The 21,716-nt window shown below is 40.1% G+C and overlaps 1 protein-coding gene across 1 annotated transcript; it reads right to left on the minus strand.

The window, feature by feature from the left end:
* Nucleotides 1-230: 230 nt before the first annotated feature.
* On the minus strand, nt 231-21,000 carry LOC139950998 (allatostatin-A receptor-like). The gene is made up of 3 exons (XM_071949822.1): nt 20,760-21,000; nt 2,889-3,181; nt 231-917 (listed from the first exon to the last, which is right to left on the minus strand). The coding sequence occupies exons 1-3, from the start codon at nt 20,998-21,000 to the stop codon at nt 231-233; spliced, it is 1,221 nt and encodes a 406-aa protein (XP_071805923.1).
* Nucleotides 21,001-21,716: the final 716 nt, after the last annotated feature.

The following is a 21,716-nucleotide window of genomic DNA, read 5'->3' on the forward strand; positions in this document are numbered from 1 at the left end:
TAGCATGAAATTTCTGCCTTGATAAAAACAGGATTACCAACCAAATTTCCACATGATTTTCAGGACGAGCAAACAACACCTGAATACCAGTAACAAGCAATATGCAACGTATGGAAATTTGGTTGGTAATCTTGTTTTTATCAAGGACATTTTTTTCACGCTAAGCAAATTGTTGTGCTTAGCAGCTCTATGAAATTGGGCCCAGAGCTTTTGCCATGGTATTGATATTTTTAGATGAAGGAGTGCGCATGCGGGGATAAACCGAACTCTTTTCTTTCATCCCCTGTCTTCTCGCACAAGATAAAGTCTGTTTGAATAACAGGAACTGCTGGAGGTGGTACGTGTGGTAAGCCGCCATTGATGTATTTCACTGGGTCTTCAGAGCTATTCCCTTCGGTCTCCTTCACTGCTGTCTCTGCCATTGTCAATGTCAGAGGCTCCGATGACTTGCAGTGGAGGATAGTCCTGCAAGCATCGCGAAAACTGGGGTTAGTGAAGGAATATACTATTGGATTCATACAACTGTTGACGTACGGCAGTAGAAGACCTACATTTTTCACATCCGGCGGGAGTACTTTGGGAGCGTATCTTGCCAAGAGATTGTACGTGATCAGGAGAATGTAACAGGACACGTACACGAGGAAAACCGTCAGAAGCGTCTTGGCGGTTTTCCAGTGCGAGTTCCTATGCGGGACACGACCCAATCGGGAACGGATAAACTTGTTGTTCTTCCACACGTGTAGGACGATCAGGACGTAGAGGGCGGCTGTCACAATCACCGGAAGGTAGAACAAGACGATGTTCAAATAAATTGCTTTGAAGTCTTTGAACCACGAGCCGAAAGGTGTCACAAGTTTGCAGGCGAAATTAATCTTTCCTGGATATGTCACAGCTTTGCCAACACCACCATATTTACTCTGGAACAACAGAAGTAAGAACACTGTGAATTATACACAAAATAACTAAAACCAAAATTTCACAGAACTTTAGAAACTTGGTCTTTGCTGTTGTATTCCATATGTCTATGTGAAAAGCAGACGACAAAATGGCTGCACCCACGGATTCTTCATTCATCACATTCAGCACGCGACAAAATGACCCAAATATTTCGTTTAGTCTAAAGAGTAATTAGGCCGACATTATTTTGGAGAAGGGTTTTCTCTGTGAACACATTAATTGAGTTGCTTTTATTATTATTCAAATAAAATGTTCTTTTGGTGGAAAGGCGTCAGCTTTGCTTGGAATGAGAAATGTGCATGGTGTGTCAAGAGCGATCGAGCACGTAATGGTGATTAAGTCATCGGGGTGTGGGTTCGAGTCCCGATCGCGACAATTGCTTCTCTTGCTTCTACCCAGGGGGTATAAATAAATAGGAGAGTAGAGATTGATATTGCGTTTGAAAAAGCCGTTCGGGGCTCCACGGCAGCCAGACCGTACATCCGCACTGAGGGAGCTGAGACAGTACAGTTTCAGCTCGATTTCACAAAGCACTAAGATTCATCTCAAGACGATTTCACAAAGCACTGTAGAGTTGTTATACTGCCCTCTATTGATTATCGTTGCTTAGTTTCTAGTCCAATCCAAGAGGTCTGACCAACGATAATAAACAAATCAGTCTGTCTAGTGTCTCAGTGGTTAGGCCTAAACACCACAAGCACTAAGATTTTTCTTAAAATGATGAGTTTCCTCATAACTTGCGCCATGAGTGCCATTTGACAGATATGGCGCGTTACAAATGACCATTACTTCTAGCTGTCCGTAACCGTAGTGATTTGTATAGTGGCATCGCACTTTCTCCAGCAATTATTATGATTAATACACAATTTAGCTTTAGGCTTATTGTGAAATCGGCTCCCACGCAGGGCACTAATAATGTATAGTGCATTTTTTCCCCTCCAATAATAAGCGGAAATGTAATGACAACATTTGGGTACACGGTTAAGTGAGATGCTTTCGTTCCCTAACCTATGGACAGACAAACATTTAGTGCAACCATGGTGCGACCAAATCACGGTTACATGACAAATAACGTACGGTAACGTACAACGTTTATGAATACGAAAATCAAAGCACTAAACTCTTTAGTTTTTAACAAAGACAGTTAAAGAGGCCCATGATTAAGTACGAGATTCATCTAAGCTATCAGTATGAGTTTCCTCGATGCACCACTTTTGTTTACATTGACATTCTGTTAAAGGCAGTGGACACTAATAGTAATTGTCAAAGACTAGCCCTCACAGTTGGAGTAATAATAAAAGAAGAAAAAAACCCTTGTCACACGAAGTTGTGTGCGTTTAGATGGTTGATTTCGAGACCTCAAGTTCTAAATCTGAGGTCTCAAAATCAAATTCGTGGAAAATTACTTCTTTCTCGAAAACTACTCTACTTCAGAGGGAGCTGTTTCTCACAATGTTTTATACTATCAGGTTTTATGCTGATAATTATTTTGAGTAATTACCAATAGTGTCCACTGCCTTTAAAGCCATATACACTTTCGGTACAGAAAAAAAAAAGTTCACAGATTTGCAAATAATTTACAGGGTTTACAGAAGGTAATGGTGAAAGACTTATCTTGAAATATTATTGCATGAAACGCTTTACTTTTTGAGAAAACATTAAAACAATATCAATTCTCGATAGCGAGAATTACGGATTTATTTTAAATACATGTCATGACACGGCGAAACGTGGGGAAACAAGGGTGGGTTTTCCCGTTATTTTCTCCCGACTCCGATGACCGATTGAGCCTAAATTTTCACAGGGTTATTATTTTATATATAAGTTGTGATACACGAAATGTGAACCTTGGACAATACTGTTTACCGAAAGTGTCCAAACAGGAGATACAGTACTGTAGAAAGTGATGTTGGGTATAACATTATGCCTACCTGGAACATAAATGCAGTTGGTATTGCAGCAAGGTTTGAGACAACCCATAGAGCACCCACGATCACTTTAGTCCGCTTTGCCGTGAATCGGGTCCGGAACGTCACCGGGTGTTTCACGGCGTAGAACCGGTCCACTGCGATGGCCGTCATGGTCAGGACCGTGTTGTTGAACCCAACAAACCGGAAGAACCGATGGACTGAACACTGCCAGTCGAAGGCCCAGAGAACGGGCCAAGTCGGTGGGAAAAACTCAGTGATGTGGAAAATAACAACAACCAGAGCCAGTAAATCACCTAGTAGGAAAAGAAGAAGAAAACAATCTTTATGTTCTTTACCCCCGATGCAAATTTAACATATCTTACATCGTTGCGGTACCCGCTGCCAAAATAAGGATCCGTCGAACTGCCTCTATAGCTACCGGGCAACCTCGGTAGTCTAGTTGGTAAGACATTGCTCTAGAATTGCAAAGGGTCGTGGGTTCGAATCCCACCTGACGAGTAACATGCATGTGGTATTTTTCACTGGATCTGAGTAGTAGGTCCCTGTCTTTATCCTTGTGGGTACAGACAGGGACCCATTCTACGAGCGAATTAGCCTGAACATCTTACGTCATACTTCGAGGCTCGTGAATAACGCCAGAGAAATGCCTATTAACCGGCGTGTATATTCACCTTTGACCTACATTCATTTCACATAGGGATACGCAGTCAAACATTTTTGATGACGTGAAAGCAGTTAGTTTGGGCATCATACGCCTCTCTTAATATTTATGCATGAGGTACGTCACAATGCTAACTCAAAACGAGGCGATTGGCGCAGCCACTGCAAGTGATGGGGGACGTGCGCCCATAGCCTCATTTTGGGTAAGAATTATGACGTCATGCATAAATATTAAGAGAGGCGTATTGGGTGCGTTCGTTTAGCTTCCCTGGGTCGACCCCGGTCTGCCCCGGTACGTTCGAATAGCTTTGATGGGGCTCACCCAGGTCAGCCCCCAGTGCCCTGCTTGTGGAGTGGGTCACTTGAGGGTGACCTGAGATGCATGCCGTCACCACGAGAAGCTAAACGAAGGCACTCCATGGAAACCTCATGTCACTGCACGTATCAGATGGTGCCTTAGAACATATTTAAGGAAGTTAAAGGAACACGTTGCCTTGGATCGGACGAGTTGGTCTATAAAAAGCGTTTGAAACCGTTTGTTATGAAATGTATATGGTTAGAAAGATGTTTTAAAAGTAGAATATAATGATCCACACAAGTATCACTCGAAATTGCACGGTTTTCTTTTTACGTCGCGGACTATCACCGTCGGCCATTTATGGGAGTCAAAATGTTTACCCCCATTAATGGCCGACCGTGTTATTGGACGAGGTAAAAAAAAAACCACGCAATTTCGAGGCATATTTGTGTAGATCATTGTATTCTACTTTTACATCATCTTTCTAACCATATGCATTCTATAACAAACGGTCACAAAACGCTTTTCAAAGACCAGCTCGACCGATCCAAGGCAACGTGTTCCTTTAAGTCAAAAGAGGGCGATATCAGACGAAATATCTACACAACCCGTTCTTTTGGGGAGTTGAAACTCATGCCACACTGCGGGCCAGACTGAAGTGCCCTGTACGTTGCTTCTTAATGGACCCAGCAGTGACTAGACTTGTGGACAAGTCGTTAATGGTCCCACGCGGTGAGATAGTCGAGTTGTCACTGCTCTTGGCGACTTCTACAGTAGAAGTCGGGCAGCGCGCAGTATAGAGCGGCAGCCCAGAGCACTTCGGTTAAAGGAACGAGGTACCAATATTTGAGTACAGGAACATTTAGTGGATAACCTGACATAGTCAGATATGGATGTCTGCCAGGGACCCCCTGCTGCATGTGGCGCATGGACCCCCAGCAAAGAGGCAAAATAATGGGCTCAATCAAACATTGTAGGTACCACATGAAACCAAGTGGAAATGGTCAATAACATCATGCTTAGTAAAAAATATCAACCGCCAGACAAATTTTCTGCTGCATTAGGCCTGCCAGACACCCCCTCCCCTAAATATTTAGTGTACAAACCTATGGGTTGAAATTAACCAGTTGTCAAATTATCTCAGATTTACATGAAACTTTGTCTAACTGTTCCACTATGGATAAAATGAACACAAACCAAAAGTTAAATCAATACTCCATATCGTTTCCGAGATACAGCCTTTTAAAATATGCTAAAATCTCCCCCTTTTGGCGCTCCGCCCCCGAACGACACCGCGCGTCGTGGTGGTATTCTTTTCAAACGTTAAGAGCCCGTAATTTAATAACGACATCAGCTGTGTGGCTGAAAGGTATATGCTATTTAAGTTGTGGCCATTGATTCATAATTTGGCTGCACTGGGCCTGACATACACCCTCACCCCCGGGGTAAAACTTTGGAGGAACGACCTAAAACCAAGTTGAAATTACCAATAGCAATTACCTATTTACCAATTACCAATTACCTATTTTTAACAGAAGACAATATCAGCCGCTAGACAATGTTTTGCTGCATTGGGCGCGGCCCGACAGACACCTACCCTCCCCGGGTTAAACATCAGAGGAACTACCTGAAACCAAGTTGGAAAAAAATTACAAATAAGAATATTCTTAATACCAGTATGAATCACCAGACGAAAGTTTTGCTGCATTGGGCCCGGCCGACACCTCCCCTCCTCCCCGGGTTAAACATCAAAGGAACTACCTGAAATTAAGTTGAAATGACCAATAACAATATTCTTAATACACCAGTATCAATCACCAGACGAAAGTTTTGCTGCACTGGGCCCGGCAGACACCTCCCCAACCCCGTGGTTAAACTTCCTAGGAACGACCTAAAACCAAGTTAAAATGGCCAATATGCCTATTATACACTATTCTTTATACCAGATCAGCCGGCCGCTAGATAGACACAAGTTTTGCTGCATTGGGTCCGGTAGACCAGTCCCCCACGGCCCTCGGGTTAAACATCAGAGAAACCACCTGAAACCAAGTTGAAAAGACCAATTTACACAATTCTTAATACAAGTATCATAATACGCCAGACAAAAAATTGGTGCATTGGGCACGCCAGACACCCCCACCCCCTGGGTTTAAGAATATTGTTATTGGTAATTTCAACTTGGTTTCAGGGGGTTCCTCTGGTGTTTAACCCGGGGGAAGGGAGGGGTCTGCCGGGCCCAATGCAACAAAACTTGCGTCTGGTGATTGATACTGGTCAAAGAATAGTGTTATTGGTCATTTCAACTTGGTTTCAGGTGGTTCCTTTGATGCTTAACCCGGGGAAGGGAGGTGTCTGCCGCGCCCAATTAAGCAAAGTATTTGTCCGGCGCCTGATATTGTCTTGTGTTAAGAATAGTGCATTAGGCCAATTGGTAATTTCAACTTGGTTTTAGGTCGTTCCTCCGATGTTTAACCCCGGGGTTGGGGGTGTCTGGTAGGCCCAATGCAGCCAAATTATGAATCAATGGCCACAACTTAAATAGTTTATACCTTTCAGCCACACAGCTGGTGTCGTTATTAAATTGCGGGCTCGTAACGTTTGAAAGAATACCACCACGACGCGCGGTGTCGGCCGGGGCGGAGCTCCAAAAGGGGGAGATTTTAGCATATTTTAAGAGGCTGCTCGGAAACGACATGGAGTATGGATTTAACTTTTGGTTTGTGTTCATTTTAGCCTTAGTGGAACAGTTAGACAAAGTTTCATGTAAATCTGAGGTAATTGGACAACTTGTCAATTTCAACCCATAGGTTTGTACACTAAATATTTGGGGGAGGGGGTGTCTGGCAGGCCTAATGCAGCAGAAAATTTGTCTTTCAGTTGATTTTGTTTACTCAGTATCATGGTAAAGCCCATTTCCACTTGGTTTCATGTGGTACCTAAAATGTTTGATTCAGCCCATTATTTTGCCTCTTTGTTGGCTGTCCATGCGCCACATGCAGCGGGGGTCCCCGGCAGACATCCACATATGATTTTGTCAGGTTATCCACTAAACGTTCCTGTACTCAAATATTGGTACCTCGTTCCTTTAACCAAAGTGCTCTGGGCTGTCGGTCAACCAGCAGTTCGCGCGGAGAGTACAGCTGCAACTCGGCTATCTCACCGCGTTGGACCATAAACAAATTGTCCACAAGTCTAAGCAGTGACATCCTCTTCTTTGTTTCCCCATAGGCCTACCACATTATTTTGTGAAGTTTTCCCAATGAATCAAATTTATTGTGAAGTGATTTGAAATGAATACGCATGTAATTTAGTTATAACCCCTCACCCTTTTAGGATTTCCTTAAATTTCTCACGCTTTAGTGCCATTACGTTTTGTGCCTATAGATAACCACGGCCATTATCAGAGTTTTGTGATGATCTTAAAAAATTATAGATCTTGACATTATTGTCCAACAATGGTTTCTGGTTCAAACTATAATTTTGTTTCTTCTCTATTCAATAATTTGAAAGACTCGTTGAAACAACCGCACACTCCATTTGGAGAAGAAACAAAATCCACGTTCTAGAGAAAATAACCTTGACTGTTTTCAAGCTTTCAATTGTTGGACAGACTGAATTCCTTAAATGAATTTCCTTTGCTTTGCGATAGATTTAGGGTTTAACATAACTATATATAATTCTTGGTTTTTTACCCATATACACCGATGTGTGTAGCACTGTATACTCAGTACTTTCCCGAGTCCTGTGAAAAAAAATCACAGGCATTTTACTCGGGTGGGATTCGAACCCACGACCTTTGCAATTCTAGAGCAGTGTCATACCAACTAGACCACCGAGATTGCCCGGTAGCTAGAGGCAGTTCGAATCCTATGTTTTAGCAGCGAGTACTGCAAACAAAAAATTAATATTCTTTATCCCCGATGCAAATTTAACATCTATTAAATCGTTTGCAGTACCCGCTGCTAAAACATTTGGGTATAGGCACACGAGGGTGGTTGGTATTCAATTGTGTTAATCGCTATAATAGTCAGGCAGCTTAGCGAATGGATGTGGACGTTCCGGACAAAAGCACCAAATTTTGTCCACGTGTTCCTTATTACCTAAACTTTGCATTTTTGATAGGAACCACCTCACCAAGACGTTATATGGCGGCCATCTTGGATTTCCAAGATGGCCGCCATTTAAAAACCTGTTTTTGCCAGTATCTCACCTCCTGAGTCACATAGGATTACAATTATGGTATCTAGATATACATTTCCATGGTCAAGGAATACATCTTCACCACTTAGTAAAGCAACAGTGCTTTATTTCCTTACTATGGCGGCCATCTTGGATTTTTAAGATGGTCACCATATGAAAAAGCCATATTTGCCGGTATCTCGCCTCCAAAGTTACATAGAATCACAAATAGTGTGTCCAAATATATATTTCCATGGTCAATGGATCCAAGTGTACCACTCAGAAGAGCAGCAGTGCCTTCTTTCTTTTATATAGCGGCCATCTTGGGTTTTCAAGATGGCCGCCATATGAAGAAAACACATATTTTATCAATATCTCACCTTCTAAATCACCTATAACCACTATTATGGTGACCAAATATACATTATCATGGTCAATGAATCTAAATGTACCACTCAGAAGAGCAGCAGTACCTTCTTTGTTTTATATAGTGGCCATCTTGGGTTTTCAAGATCTTACATGTAACCTTGTAAGTCACGTCAAATACATATGCATGGCCAACGCATACAAATAGAACAGCATAAACGTTTTCTTTTTTATGGTGGCCATCTGGGAGTTTTAAGGTTTAATGAAGGCCTTGAAAGCACCAGGTAAAAAAGTCCACACGTGAACCAATAATTGGCTGTCATCATCGAGACTCACTCACTCACTCACTCACTCACTCACTCAGTCGACCCAAGTTGTCGCGTTGCAGCATGTTTGAGTCGGGCTCTATGTCTGACACGCCACACAACTCTATCCTGCATACAGCTGATTAGCTCCTCCTTGTTGATTACTCCTGCGTTTTCAAGCAGGGTCTTTAGCATAGTCTTGGTGGGTCTTCTGGGGCCGCACCTGCCGTGAGTGGGCTCCCACACGATGACTTTATTGGCTGGTAGCTCTGGGTGCCGTAGACAGTGACTAGCTCCAGGTTGGTGATGTGATCCCTCCAGGAGACATTCTGTGCCATCCGTAGCATCCTGGTGTAGCATTCTGGTGTAGCAACCACTGATACATTTGGCCATCGCATTGTGGAGAGTCCAAGACTCACACACATACAGCAGGATGGTTTCTATTACCGCATGAAAGAATCTCAGCTTTAAACCATTTGGGAGCTGAGATGTCCAGATCTTCTTCATGTCATGGAGGACTTTCCATGCAAGCGCCTTATGGACTTTGATGTCTTTCTCTGTGCTCTGCATCGTGGAGCCGAGGTACTTGAAGTCGTCCACCTCCTTTAGTGATGAACCTCCTAAGGTCTTTTAGCGGAGCATGATCCCCAATGTTGTATACCATATACTCCGTCTTCTTGGCATTGAGATGGAGACCAACCTTCTCACACTCCGACTCAACTCTGCTGAGTAGCTCTTGCGCCTCTATGATGTTGTCAGACAGTAGGGCTATATCATCTGCGAAGTCTAGGTCGGAGAGGGCCACTGGGCCGATTCTTCTAAACTTTGTTGGGGTGATGGTGAAGCCTAGATCCTCGTGTTCTTTGAGGGCTCGTCTCAGGGCATAGTCAAGTGCAATGATAAATAAAAATGGAGCCAGCGTGTCGCCTTGAAGAACTCCAGCCAATATTTCGAACGAGAGTCCATCCTTAGTCACTGGAATGTGTGGTTTTTTTTTCACTTTTTCACTCTGCTGTCACTCCAATCTTTTAGGCAACTCGTATTGCATGCTGCAACAACTTACAATTTGGGGATCTCCATTGCCTCTCTTCTGGCTCAACCCCTCTTTTGTTTCATTTACATGTTTAAGGTCACTAGACGTATCATACTGTACAATAAGTAGTTTAAGAGTGAGGAGAGTCTTGGCATGGAAGGCACTTCATGGCATGAGGCGAGTGAGGTCTCAACGGTGACATCAACAGTTGCCACAGTTGAGTCTGTACTTCTGTAAGGAGCCGAGGCATGGACTCTCGACAGCCAATCAAGAATGCGCACTAGATGCTCACCTGGTGTAGCCAGACCTGGCTCAGATCTAACAACATCTCACCTTGTGTTGCCAGACCTAGCTCAGATCTAACATCATACCTGGTGTGGCCAGACTTAGCCCAGATCTAGCATCATCTAACCTATGTTGCCAGACCTTGCCAAAATCAGACATCATCTGACCTGATGTGGCCAGACCTGGCCCAGATCAGACATCATCTAACCTGCCGAGGCCAAACCTGGCCAAGTTCTAACATCATCCAACCTTGTGTGGTCAGACCTGGCCCAGATTTACTATTATCTGGCCAAGACAATGCCATCAAATCACCTGCCACGTCTGGACCAGATCTGGGCCAGCCATACATGGTTGCTGGGAAGAGAGAATACTGGTCTTTGACAATTACCAATGGTGTCCAGTGTCTTTAACAGCCACAGCTGGCACAAGGGTAGAGTTGTCTGACAACTGGTGATTTTTCGTTTAAGACACAGCCAGTTTCATTTCATTTTGCTGTTCTCTCAAGTAATTTGAAACATGCAGATTCCAGTGTGCTATGAAATTTAACCTTTTGCAGTTGTACTAGGTGGGGTATGACCCAAGTTGTCAAATAGCAAATTTGTGATCCAGATCAACGAACGAAGGAGGTGAGATATTGAATGGGTTTATACTTGGCAGCAAGATCGAAAGTGATCGATGGCCTGCTTCTCCAAGTGGTACAGTTGCACTCCTTGACCATAACAATATATATAAGAAGCCATTATTGTGACTCTAAGTGACTTAAAGGTGATATATTGGCAAATACGTTTTTGTCTTCTTATGACGGCCATCTTGAAAGCCCAAGATGGCCACTACATAAAAGAAAGAAAGCACTGCTCTTCTAAATGGTACAGTTGGATTCCTTGACCATGAAAATGTACATTATTTGGTCACCATAATTGTAATTGTGATTATAAGTAATTTAGGTGCGATATTGAAAACAAATATGGGTTTTCTTCACATGACGTTAATCTTGAAAACCCAAGATGGCCGCCATCCAAAACAAAGAAGGCACTGCTGCTCTGAGTGGTACAGTTAGATTCCTTGACCATGAAAATGTATATTTGGTCACCATAATAGTGGTTATAGGTGATTTTGAAGGTGAGTTATTGATAAAATATGTGTTTTCTTCATATGGCGGCCATCTTGAAAACCCAAGATGGCCGCTATGTAAAAGAAAGAAGGCACTGCTGCTCTTCTGAGTGGTACAGTTGGATCCATTGACCATGGTAATATATATTTGGACACACTATTTGTGATTCTATGTGACTTTGGAGGCGAGATACCGGCAAATATGGGTTTTTCATATGGTGACCATCTTAAAAATCCAAGATGGCCGCCATACAAAGGAAATAAAGCACTGCTGCTTTTCTAAGTGGTGAAGATGTATTCCTTGACCATGAAAATGTATATCTAGACACCATAATTCGATCCTAGGTGACTCGGGAGGTGAGATATTGGCAAAAACAGGTTTTTAAATGGCGGCCATTTTGGAAATCCAAGATGGCCGCCATAATACGTCTTGGTGAGGTGGTTCCTATCAAAAATGCAAAGCTTAGGTATTAAGGAACACGTGGACAAAATTTGGTGCTTTTGTCCGGAACGTCCACATCCATCTCAAATATGGTCATAAGCTGCCAGACTATAAGGTGTACAGTAGCGTCCAAAAATGTTATCGCGTCTCAAAAAAGTAGTTTTTCCTCTGTTATATCCATACGACATACGACGCCATAGTTTGGCGAATAACCAAGTGCGCACGCGCAAATTCACAAAAACGCCAGGTCGTCCATTGTTTGTGTGAGGTACGTGGGTGATTACGAGGTGTCGTTAAACGATGCGGTACCACGGGTTCGACTTTTGAAGTCAATTCGTTCGAGCTCCTTCCCTTCCTTCCTCCATGTCTGAAGTAACGTAGTTTTTGAGAAAGAGGTAACTATTTTTTACTTATTATTAAAAGACAAGATTTCAAGCCTGAACCCTTTTGTGGGGGATAAATTTGTGCAACAAGGGTGTTTTTTCCCCCCATTATTGTCTAGCAACTTTGATGTCCACTTGAGTGACCACATTAATGTATGTCGGGATACACCAATTGAGAATACTGTTTTTTTTTGATAATTCCCAAATGCGTCCAGTGCCTTTAAAAATGAAGGTCACTTTGCTGGGCATAATGAGATCAAATGAGTCTGTTTTGTGTTTTGAGTGTGAGCTCGAAAGTCCTCTGTACTATGTGTTATGAAGATAAAGCGTTTTTGATGGGTGAGTATCAAAGGCATTGGATACTAATGACAATTACTCAAAATAATGAATAGCATACAAACTTACTAGCAATGGGAAGCTTTTGATATATAAACCATTTTAAGAAATGGCAGTAACATAGTTTTGGAGAACGAAGTAGTTTACTAAAATATTTGATTTGAATTCGAGACCTCAGCTGAGGTTATTCTCTTCCATTATTCTCTTCCAACTTCACGACCAATATTGAGTACAAATTTGAGAGACACCAAGTGAGAAGACTGGTCTTTGACAATTACCAAATGTGTCCAGTGCCCTGAATATTAAAACTGTTCAGTGTGTAGGCCTAACTAAAGACTTTTCCTTAAGACAATCAGAGACAAAATCAGATCCAAACTTGAGTTGCCAACCACCGGTTCTTTATAAAACCAACACATGGTGCTACCGCAAACCTCTCCAAACTATACCCCTACCATGCAAAGTTTAAGTATCTCTCACGATTTGTCTTCTCTATAGAGCAAAAGCTCTTCAGATGAACTGGCTTCTAAGAACAACACAAAACACAAATGGATAAAGTGGATGAAAGAACATCAGATTTCTATGGAACAATAATTCCCAAAGAAACATAAATAACAAAACTATCACTTCACGATGGAGGAACTCTCATGAACAAAGAAGAGAAATTCAGACAAAATGCTATGACGTGGACTCTGCTCAAGGCATTATCCGTTTTGGTGTGCCTCTCTTTCAACCAGTATTTCAAAAACAAAAATGAAAAGTATATATTAGCAAAAGAACTGTCATAACAGGAATGTTATTGTTCAGCAGTACTGCTACATAGTTGTACTCTTCTGTTTCGGGGGGGGGGGGAGGGGCTTCCGTTTTGGTGTGCCTCTCTTTCAACCAGTATTTCACAAAAAAAAAAAAAAAAACAAACATCGCACATTACTGTCGTAACGAATCTGTTATTAAACAGTTGTCTTCTTCTGTTTTGGGCAGGGGGAACCTTGTATTTACGCCTTAGTTTCACTTGTGCAAGTTGTAAAGATCCTGGATATAATTGATATTTTAAAGACAACAAAAAGTCACGAGTAAATAGTGAAACAAGCCTCATCTTTGTTCAGCCTCATGTTTCCATGCCAACGTCCGGACTTGAGAGCCAAAACGGGAAAGGGATAAATCAAACAGCAGATGTTGTTTCCAAAGTATAAAACAAGACACTTATAAAAAAAGGTTAAAATTATTCACCGGCAGCCAACGCATGGAGATATTGGTATCTTACACACACGGGCAACCAAGGTTTGTTCACCCTCTATACTGATGGATTGGTTAACCCCTGTCTAATTTAAAGCAAATGTGAATGGTCTGACGTTCAAAGAGCCCACATACAGCATTGGATGAAACTTAAAGACAGTTTGGATGGTATCCATCTAGCCAAGCAAAAATCCCCCCGGGATGCAGTCACTTAGAGGAAGAACAAATTATGCGAAGTCTCTGTTGGTTACGCATCTAGAAAATAATATGGCAAACGATCTTACTCGGCGTGTCGTGGCCGAGCGGTCAGGCGCACTCGACCCCAAACTCCGGTACGTGTTTCTGATCAATCATACACAATTTATGATGATGGGTTTCAGACCCAGTCTTGACTCTTGTGTCCTTAAAGGTACCGGACACCTCTGGCAACTGTCGAAACCAGTAGTCTCTCTTTGGTGTATCCCAAGATATGCATTAATAACAAATCTGTGAACATAAGTTGACTCAATTGGTCATCGAAGTTGTGAGAGAATAGTGAACAAAAAACCACCATGGTTGGAAAAAATGTGTGTGCTTTCGGATGCCCAATAAAAGCCTTAAGGCCTGAAGTATTTTATTATTTGAGTGGGAAATTACCTCTCTCTCATGTTACTTCAGAGAGAGCCGTTTCTCACAATGTTTTATACAATCAACGGCTCTCCATTTCTCGTTACTAAGTAAGTTTTTATCCTAACTATTATTTTGAGTTACAACAGTATCCATTGCCATTGAGAGCAGGGTATACTTTTGGTAATTACTCTACAATTTCATGACGAGAAATAACTGACATGGTAAAGAGCATTGGGGAGCGGGAAAACATTGTTAGAAATGAAACCCTTTGAAGTGTTCTTTTTTTCTAGAGAAAAAGGTTATAATTCACCTGCAATTTGAACATGGGAAAGGCTTCATCAGGCATGTAGCCCGACTAAAGGAGTTACCGACCTAAAGGAAAATAAAATCTTTCTTTTGCAAGCTGTGATAAGATGAACTAATAATTAATAGTGTAAACTTTTAAAGCGCCGGTATCCGCCACAAGTGGCGCTCAAGCAAATGTAAGTAGCATCACATATAATATTAGAAGTTTGAGTAAAAAAAAAAAATGTTTCTATATGTAGATGAGTTTTTAAACTGGTCTTGAATTTGCCAAGTGAGTTTGAAAGTTTCACAGTTTCAGGAATAGGGAGTTCCAAAGCCTCGGTGCTGCGCTCTGAAAAACATTCCCCTCCATCGATAATTTGCCGTTTTTTCCTCAAGGAGTTTGTGTTTTGTTAAGGTCGTGTCCGGCAGCTCCCGAGTGAGAACTACAATTCCTTCATTATTACCCTGGTATTATTACTAAAAAGTAATTAAGTGCGTGCTGGTTGCACAACTATGAATTCAGAAAGCAGCTGATTGCTTAGTAAGAAGATGAATTTTGCTTTTTACAATTTTGAATAATGGAAGGAAGTAAGCATAGTAATTTCAGAAATATTATTACTCTCTGATACAAATTGAATGTTCCAGCCCCTCTAATGATGAGAGAGTTAAGTTTTTTGTCCGTGACGACACAGTCCAATGATGTTTTTGCTCGATACAATTTGTAATAATGGAAGTAATTATAGTAATTTCAGAATATATTATTAATTTCTGATACAAATTGGATGTTTCGGCCCCCCATAACGAGACAATTACGTTTTGTCTGTGACGGCACAGTCAAAATTAGTTTTTTGTGAAAGATTTCCTACCGTTTTCATCATTCAGTATGAATCGGCAATTTTTTGTTAGTGGCTCATTGGAACTTTTTTGGGGAGAAAAATGTACCTGCGCTCCTTTTGCTATACAACCAGCCGTCGATTTCACAAAGAGTTAGAACTCGTCTTATCTCGAGTTAAGACGAGTAACTCGTCCTAACTTAGGATTAATCTTAAGGTCTGCATGCTACCGTGAAGAGTTGGTACTCGTCCTAAGTCATAAGATTAATTCTTAGTTAGGAAGACTTTTTGTGAAATCGACGGCTGGTCGGATGCTCCAATGGCTCGAGCCCTGTTTTGGGGCATAGGAATTTTGGCCAGTGGTTACTTGTGAAACCCCCATCCCACCCCGAACCAAAAATGTAAATAACATAAAATCAATGTTTTATATTGCTGATATTTTGCTTTTTGAAGCGCTTTATCCCAAGTTTGTTTTGTGGCGAAACATTTTAGTTGGCAGGCTGGGTCAATTTTTTTATTCAAGTTGTATTGTTCAGAATACCTGAACTGACTTTAGGCATTGGTTTCTGTTACCGACCGATTGTTTTAATTTCACATTGTAGATACACTACAATAAAACTAACCTGTGAAAATTTCAACTCAAAAGGTGTAGTTTCTTTTTAAGATATCGACGATAATCCGGAGTGCATGAAGAATACTCCCATATGAATGCACATTATGAGAAACGTTACTACATTAATACTTCTCAGGTTCAATTTTTTGGCATAAAAAATGATATCTTTTTAGTCAATGCATTACTCCGAAGTGAATTGTTTCTCAAACTGCTTTATACTATCGAAAGCTGTTGTGGTTTTTATTGACTTCAATTTTAAGAGTGGTTACCAACTGTACAAATTCCCCCTACCATCTTGTGGGAGAGAGCGGATTCATAATTTGTATAAGCTACTTTTGAAAAGCGCGATTTTCTTGCGTGTTCAGATAATTTAATAGAAGCACTCCCTACTCTTGTAATTCCGAGTTCACTTGTTCTCTCTATGTTCCCGAGAGGAACTTCGCGAGTTAAAGGAACACGTTGCCTTGGATCGGTCGAGTTGGTCTATGAAAAGCGTTTGAAACCGTTTTTTTTATATAAAATACATATGGGTAGAAAGATGTTGTAAAAGTAGAATACAATGATCCACACAAACATGCCTCGAAATTGCACGGTTTTCCTTTTACCTCGTCGACTAACACGGTCGGCCATTTATGGGAGTCAAATTTTTGACTCCCATAAATGGCCGACCGTGTTAGTTCGCACAGTAAAAGGAAAACCAAGCAATTTCGAAACAAACCTGTGTGGAATCATTTGACATAGCAACTCTTTATGTTACTAGTTAATCTTTAAGTGCTAGCACTACTTTCCTTGTTTCATCTGGACTAAGATTAATAACAATAACAACAATAATAACAATAATAATAACAATAACAATAACAATAACAATAACAATAACAATAACAATAACAATAACAATAACAATAACAATAACAATAACAATAACAATAACAATAACAATAACAATAACAATAACAATAACAATAACAATAACAATAACAATAACAATAACAATAACAATAACAATAACAATAACAATAACAATAACAATAACAATAACAATAACAATAACAATAACAATAACAATAACAATAACAATAACAATAACAATAACAATAACAATAACAATAACAATAACAATAACAATAACAATAACAATAACAATAACAATAACAATAACAATAACAATAACAATAACAATAACAATAACAATAACAATAACAATAACAATAACAATAACAATAACAATAACAATAACAATAACAATAACAATAACAATAACAATAACAATAACAATAACAATAACAATAACAATAACAATAACAATAACAATAACAATAACAATAACAATAACAATAACAATAACAATAACAATAACAATAACAATAACAATAACAATAACAATAACAATAACAATAACAATAACAATAACAATAACAATAACAATAACAATAACAATAACAATAACAATAACAATAACAATAACAATAACAATAACAATAACAATAACAATAACAATAACAATAACAATAACAATAACATAACAATAACAATAACAATAACAATAACAATAACAATAACAATAACATAACACTAACAATAACAATAACAATAACAATAACAATAACAATAACAATAACAATAACAATAACAATAACAATACCAATACCAATACCAATACCAATACCAATACCAATAACAATAACAATAACAATAACAATAACAATAACAATAACAATAACAATAACAATAACAATAACAATAACAATAACAATAACAATAACAATAACAATAACAATAACAATAACAATAACAATAACAATAACAATAACAATAACAATAATAATAATAATAATAAGAACCATTTTTGTAAAGCGCATATCACAATTACAGAGAAGTCCCTATTATACGCTTAGAGATGAAAACACAAGAGGAGCAACTGTTAATAGAGGTGTGAAGTAAATACAAAAGCAAAATTTAGTTGATACAGAAAGAAGTACTGAAGGCTATTGCAAAAATAAATGTGTTTTTAACTTTGTCTTAAATAAATTCACTGTTTGAGCTTGTTTTATGGTTAAAGGAACACGTTGCCTTAGATCGGACGAGTTGGTCTTTGAAAAGCGTTTGTAACCGTTTGTTATAAAATGCATATGTGTAGAAGAAAGATGTTGTAAAAGTAGAATACACAAACATGCCTCGAAATTGCACGGTTTTCCTTTTAACCTCGTCGACTAACACGGTCGGCCATTTATGGAAGTCAAGATTTTGACTCCCATGAATGGCCGACCGTGTTAGTTCGCACAGTAAAATGAAAACCACGCAATTTTGAGGCAAACTTGTGTGGATAATTGTATTCTACTTTTATAACATCTTTCCAACCATACGCATTTGATAACAAACGGTTACAAACGCTTTTTATAGACCAACTCGTCCGATCCAAGGTAACGTGTTCCTTTAATCCGGAGGTCGTTGGTTCGAATCCCACTCTAGTCAATTTTTTTTTCAACCCCCCAAACCATTTTAAAATTTACGATAGACTAAGAAAACGTAATACAAATTTCAGATCAGCCGTTTCTAGGTTAGTATCATATTGCCTGATTTTTTCGTTTTGCCATTTGTGGCAACAAAAGAACTGAATAAAAATATAATCTTCGCACTATCCAGGAGCCCCACATGTGCTCCACTTCAATGGATTAAACTTTAATCAACGAATTATTGACTCTGTTATTGCTTCCGTTATCACGTAGTTTGACATTCAAGATGGAATAATCCTCTCTGAAATCATGCATATTTACGAGCCCTTGTGATTTCACACTTTCTTGGTGCCCCCTTTCACCAATTTGACATGCAACAGTGGGGGTTAATAAGCAATCAGCCTCGCCCATTGGGCGTGGACAAAAAAGGCTGCTTCCAAGTGCATCTTCAGTTAGTGTGAACGAATTCCTACTTTCCGTTGTTTATGTTATTCTCAGTTTTTGGGGTATCCAAATCTCCTTCACGATACGCCATTTTTACGAAACAATAAACTTTCCTCACACTCAAACATGCAACTTGCCTACGCAGCTTCAATCTTTTAGTAAACCGAATGCTAGTCATGATTGTGTGTTTTTGATCAAACGCATTACGTGCACACACCCAAGCAACCTCTCTGGCGTTTAAAAGAACGAACTCACCCTCCAGAAAAAAATTCCCGTTGACAAATCAAAGGATAGCGTGTCAGCTAATGAATAATGCATGATCCTTGCGCCCAGGCTACGCCTTTGGGCCGGTCGAAATCATACAGCACTCTATGGATTACCAATATTTATTAAAGAGGATTTAGTCCAAATCCGTTAATGGATTTGGATGTAAAAGAAAATGTCAAAAACAAGCTTTTCATGCTTTATAAACAAAGTAGTAAACTTTTGAAACATGTGTAAAAAGAACAACCAGTGAAGTTGGTTTATTCTGTTTTATTTTGAGCACCAATTTGTTTGCGAAAATGAATAACCCTAACTCACGTCAGAGTGAACAATATTATTTAGCTTTTTGGAGCGCCAGACATAATCACAATTTGGAATTTGTACGACATAATGTTTCATAATTTCATTAGTAGTTTCAAATATTTAAAGTAAATGAAGATTTATGTTTTGTAAATGTAGCCGCGTCCTTCGCAATTCAGCTTTTAGCTGCGAGTAAGGATGATTAGCCCCAAGTTATTATTATAAAGCTAAATTAGTAGTCCCATATACGGCTTTTTTTCTATACCATCCGCCCGGGTATTGGTTAAAAAGCAGGACAGTTCTATTCAGACCTGAGAAGTCTCCCGAACCCCGAACATCTACTCCGCGGTAGTAGAATAAAGCAAGACAGTTCTCTAAGAACAAACTCTACCTGGCAAGTAGATACACAGGTGGTGTTACCGCAATCCAAATATACAAGAGAAAACAAGTCTTAATTGTGGTCCTGCTCTATCACAGGTGATGTATCAGGGACAAAACACGCAGTGGGAGGCAGTTCACAGGAAACCAGCTCGAGGCAATCTCATTAGAGAGGAAGAACATACACCTTGACGTGGATACGATGGTGTAATCTTGCATCTCGGGGACCGCCAGAGTTTAATGACGTAAGTTGTTTGTAAGAAACTGGTTGCAAGAACTTGTACCCTTAAGAAAAGTACTTTTGTTTGTTTGTTTTTCGCAAAAGTTAATCAGTCGTGTTAACAGTAACACATTTGTGGCGTGTCGTGGCTGAGCGGTATACACTGGACTCAAGCTCTGGTGTTTCTGATCAGCAGTGTGTGGGTTCGAGTCCCGGTCTGACACCTGGGTCCTTAGGCAAGACACTTTAAGACACCCCCTCAGACATATTTGGTAATGGTCAAAGACCAGTCCTCAATTGGTTGTCGAAGTTGCGAGCTAATAATGGAAGTGAAAACGCCCTTGTTGCACAAAATAAGTGTGTGCTGTCAGATTCTCGAATTCGAAATCTCAGCTGAGGTCTCGAATTCAATTCAAACATTTTAGTGAGAAATTACTTCTTTCTCAAAAACTGCGTTACTTCAGATGGAGCCGTTTTTTACAATGTTTTATACTACCAATAGCTCCCATCGCTCGTTACCAAGTAAGTATTTATTCTAATAAATGTTTGAGTATATTATACCATTAGTGTACAGTGCCTTTAACCATGTACAGCTTCGTCCATGGGATGGGACGTAAAGCCGTTGGCTCCGTGTGTTGTGCATTTTACGAAATAAAACAGTCACATCTTATTGCTAAAGGGGTTTACACCGCTGTTTCCGGCTATGAATGCTGAATGCAGACAAGCACCGTGTTTTAAGTTTTGTGAATTATAGAGAATTCACAAAACTTCAAAAACTTGTCTCTGGAAATAAAAAGTATTATCGCCTTGAGACGCATGTAGATAAAAATCACACTCACCTGCCGCTAAACTCAGTATGTAGATAACCGCATTAGAGCGCCTGTATTTACGTCGACAATAAACCAACCATGTCATCAGGTTGCCAAATAAACCTACAATGCTCACCACTAAGAGCAAAGGCACCTCATACCCGACCGAGCTCTCTGGTTGCTCTGATGACGGGGCATTTGCCTCGAATTCCTCCTCGGATGAGTTGGCCATTTCATGAACCTTCGGCGAGTTGGAGTCGAGTCTATGCATGTACAGATACCATCAGCTGCGTAGTAGTACGTATCGGTGATTGCTGCTAGGTTGTCATGGGATGCTCTTTGTGGATAGACTGTGTTTAGCGCACTGGGTTTTATACTGCACTCAGTCGAGCTCAGTTACCGTATATGCACATGCTCCAATTAGACCCGTAATTTGGTGACGTCAACTGTATGTAACAAGGGTGCATTGTGCCGTGGAAGGGGTGGGGATAGGTTAAGACTACCTGCTGTGTGTAATACTATGTATATTTCCCGGGAACTTCGCCGGAACTTTTGGTCGATCTTTTCACACTACAAAAAAAACTCCCGCGAATTTCCCGGGAATTAACTTATTCACAGGAAATAATTAACCCTGCTCAGGGGTAGGGTTAAGGGAGTTTTAACCCCGGGGTAAAACCTTTTTCCGTGAGACGACCATGCGTATTCCTTTTGAAATAGTACTCCCGGGAGTTACTAAATTGGGATAGTGAGAACGGTTGCTGGGGTGATTATAAATGGCCGACCGTGTTAGTTCGCAAAGTAAAAGGAAAACCACGCAATTTCAAGGCAAATTTGTGTTGATCATTGAATTCTACTTTTACAACATCTTTCTAACTATATGCATTTTATAACAAACGGTTACAATTGCTTTTTATAGACCAACTCGTGTTCCTTTAAGCTCACACATATTGAGGCGATTAAAGACACCAGTCACCTTTGATAATTGTC

This window comes from Asterias amurensis, chromosome 18, assembly GCF_032118995.1.
Source record: "Asterias amurensis chromosome 18, ASM3211899v1".
In the NCBI taxonomy this organism is placed as follows: domain Eukaryota; kingdom Metazoa; phylum Echinodermata; class Asteroidea; order Forcipulatida; family Asteriidae; genus Asterias; species Asterias amurensis.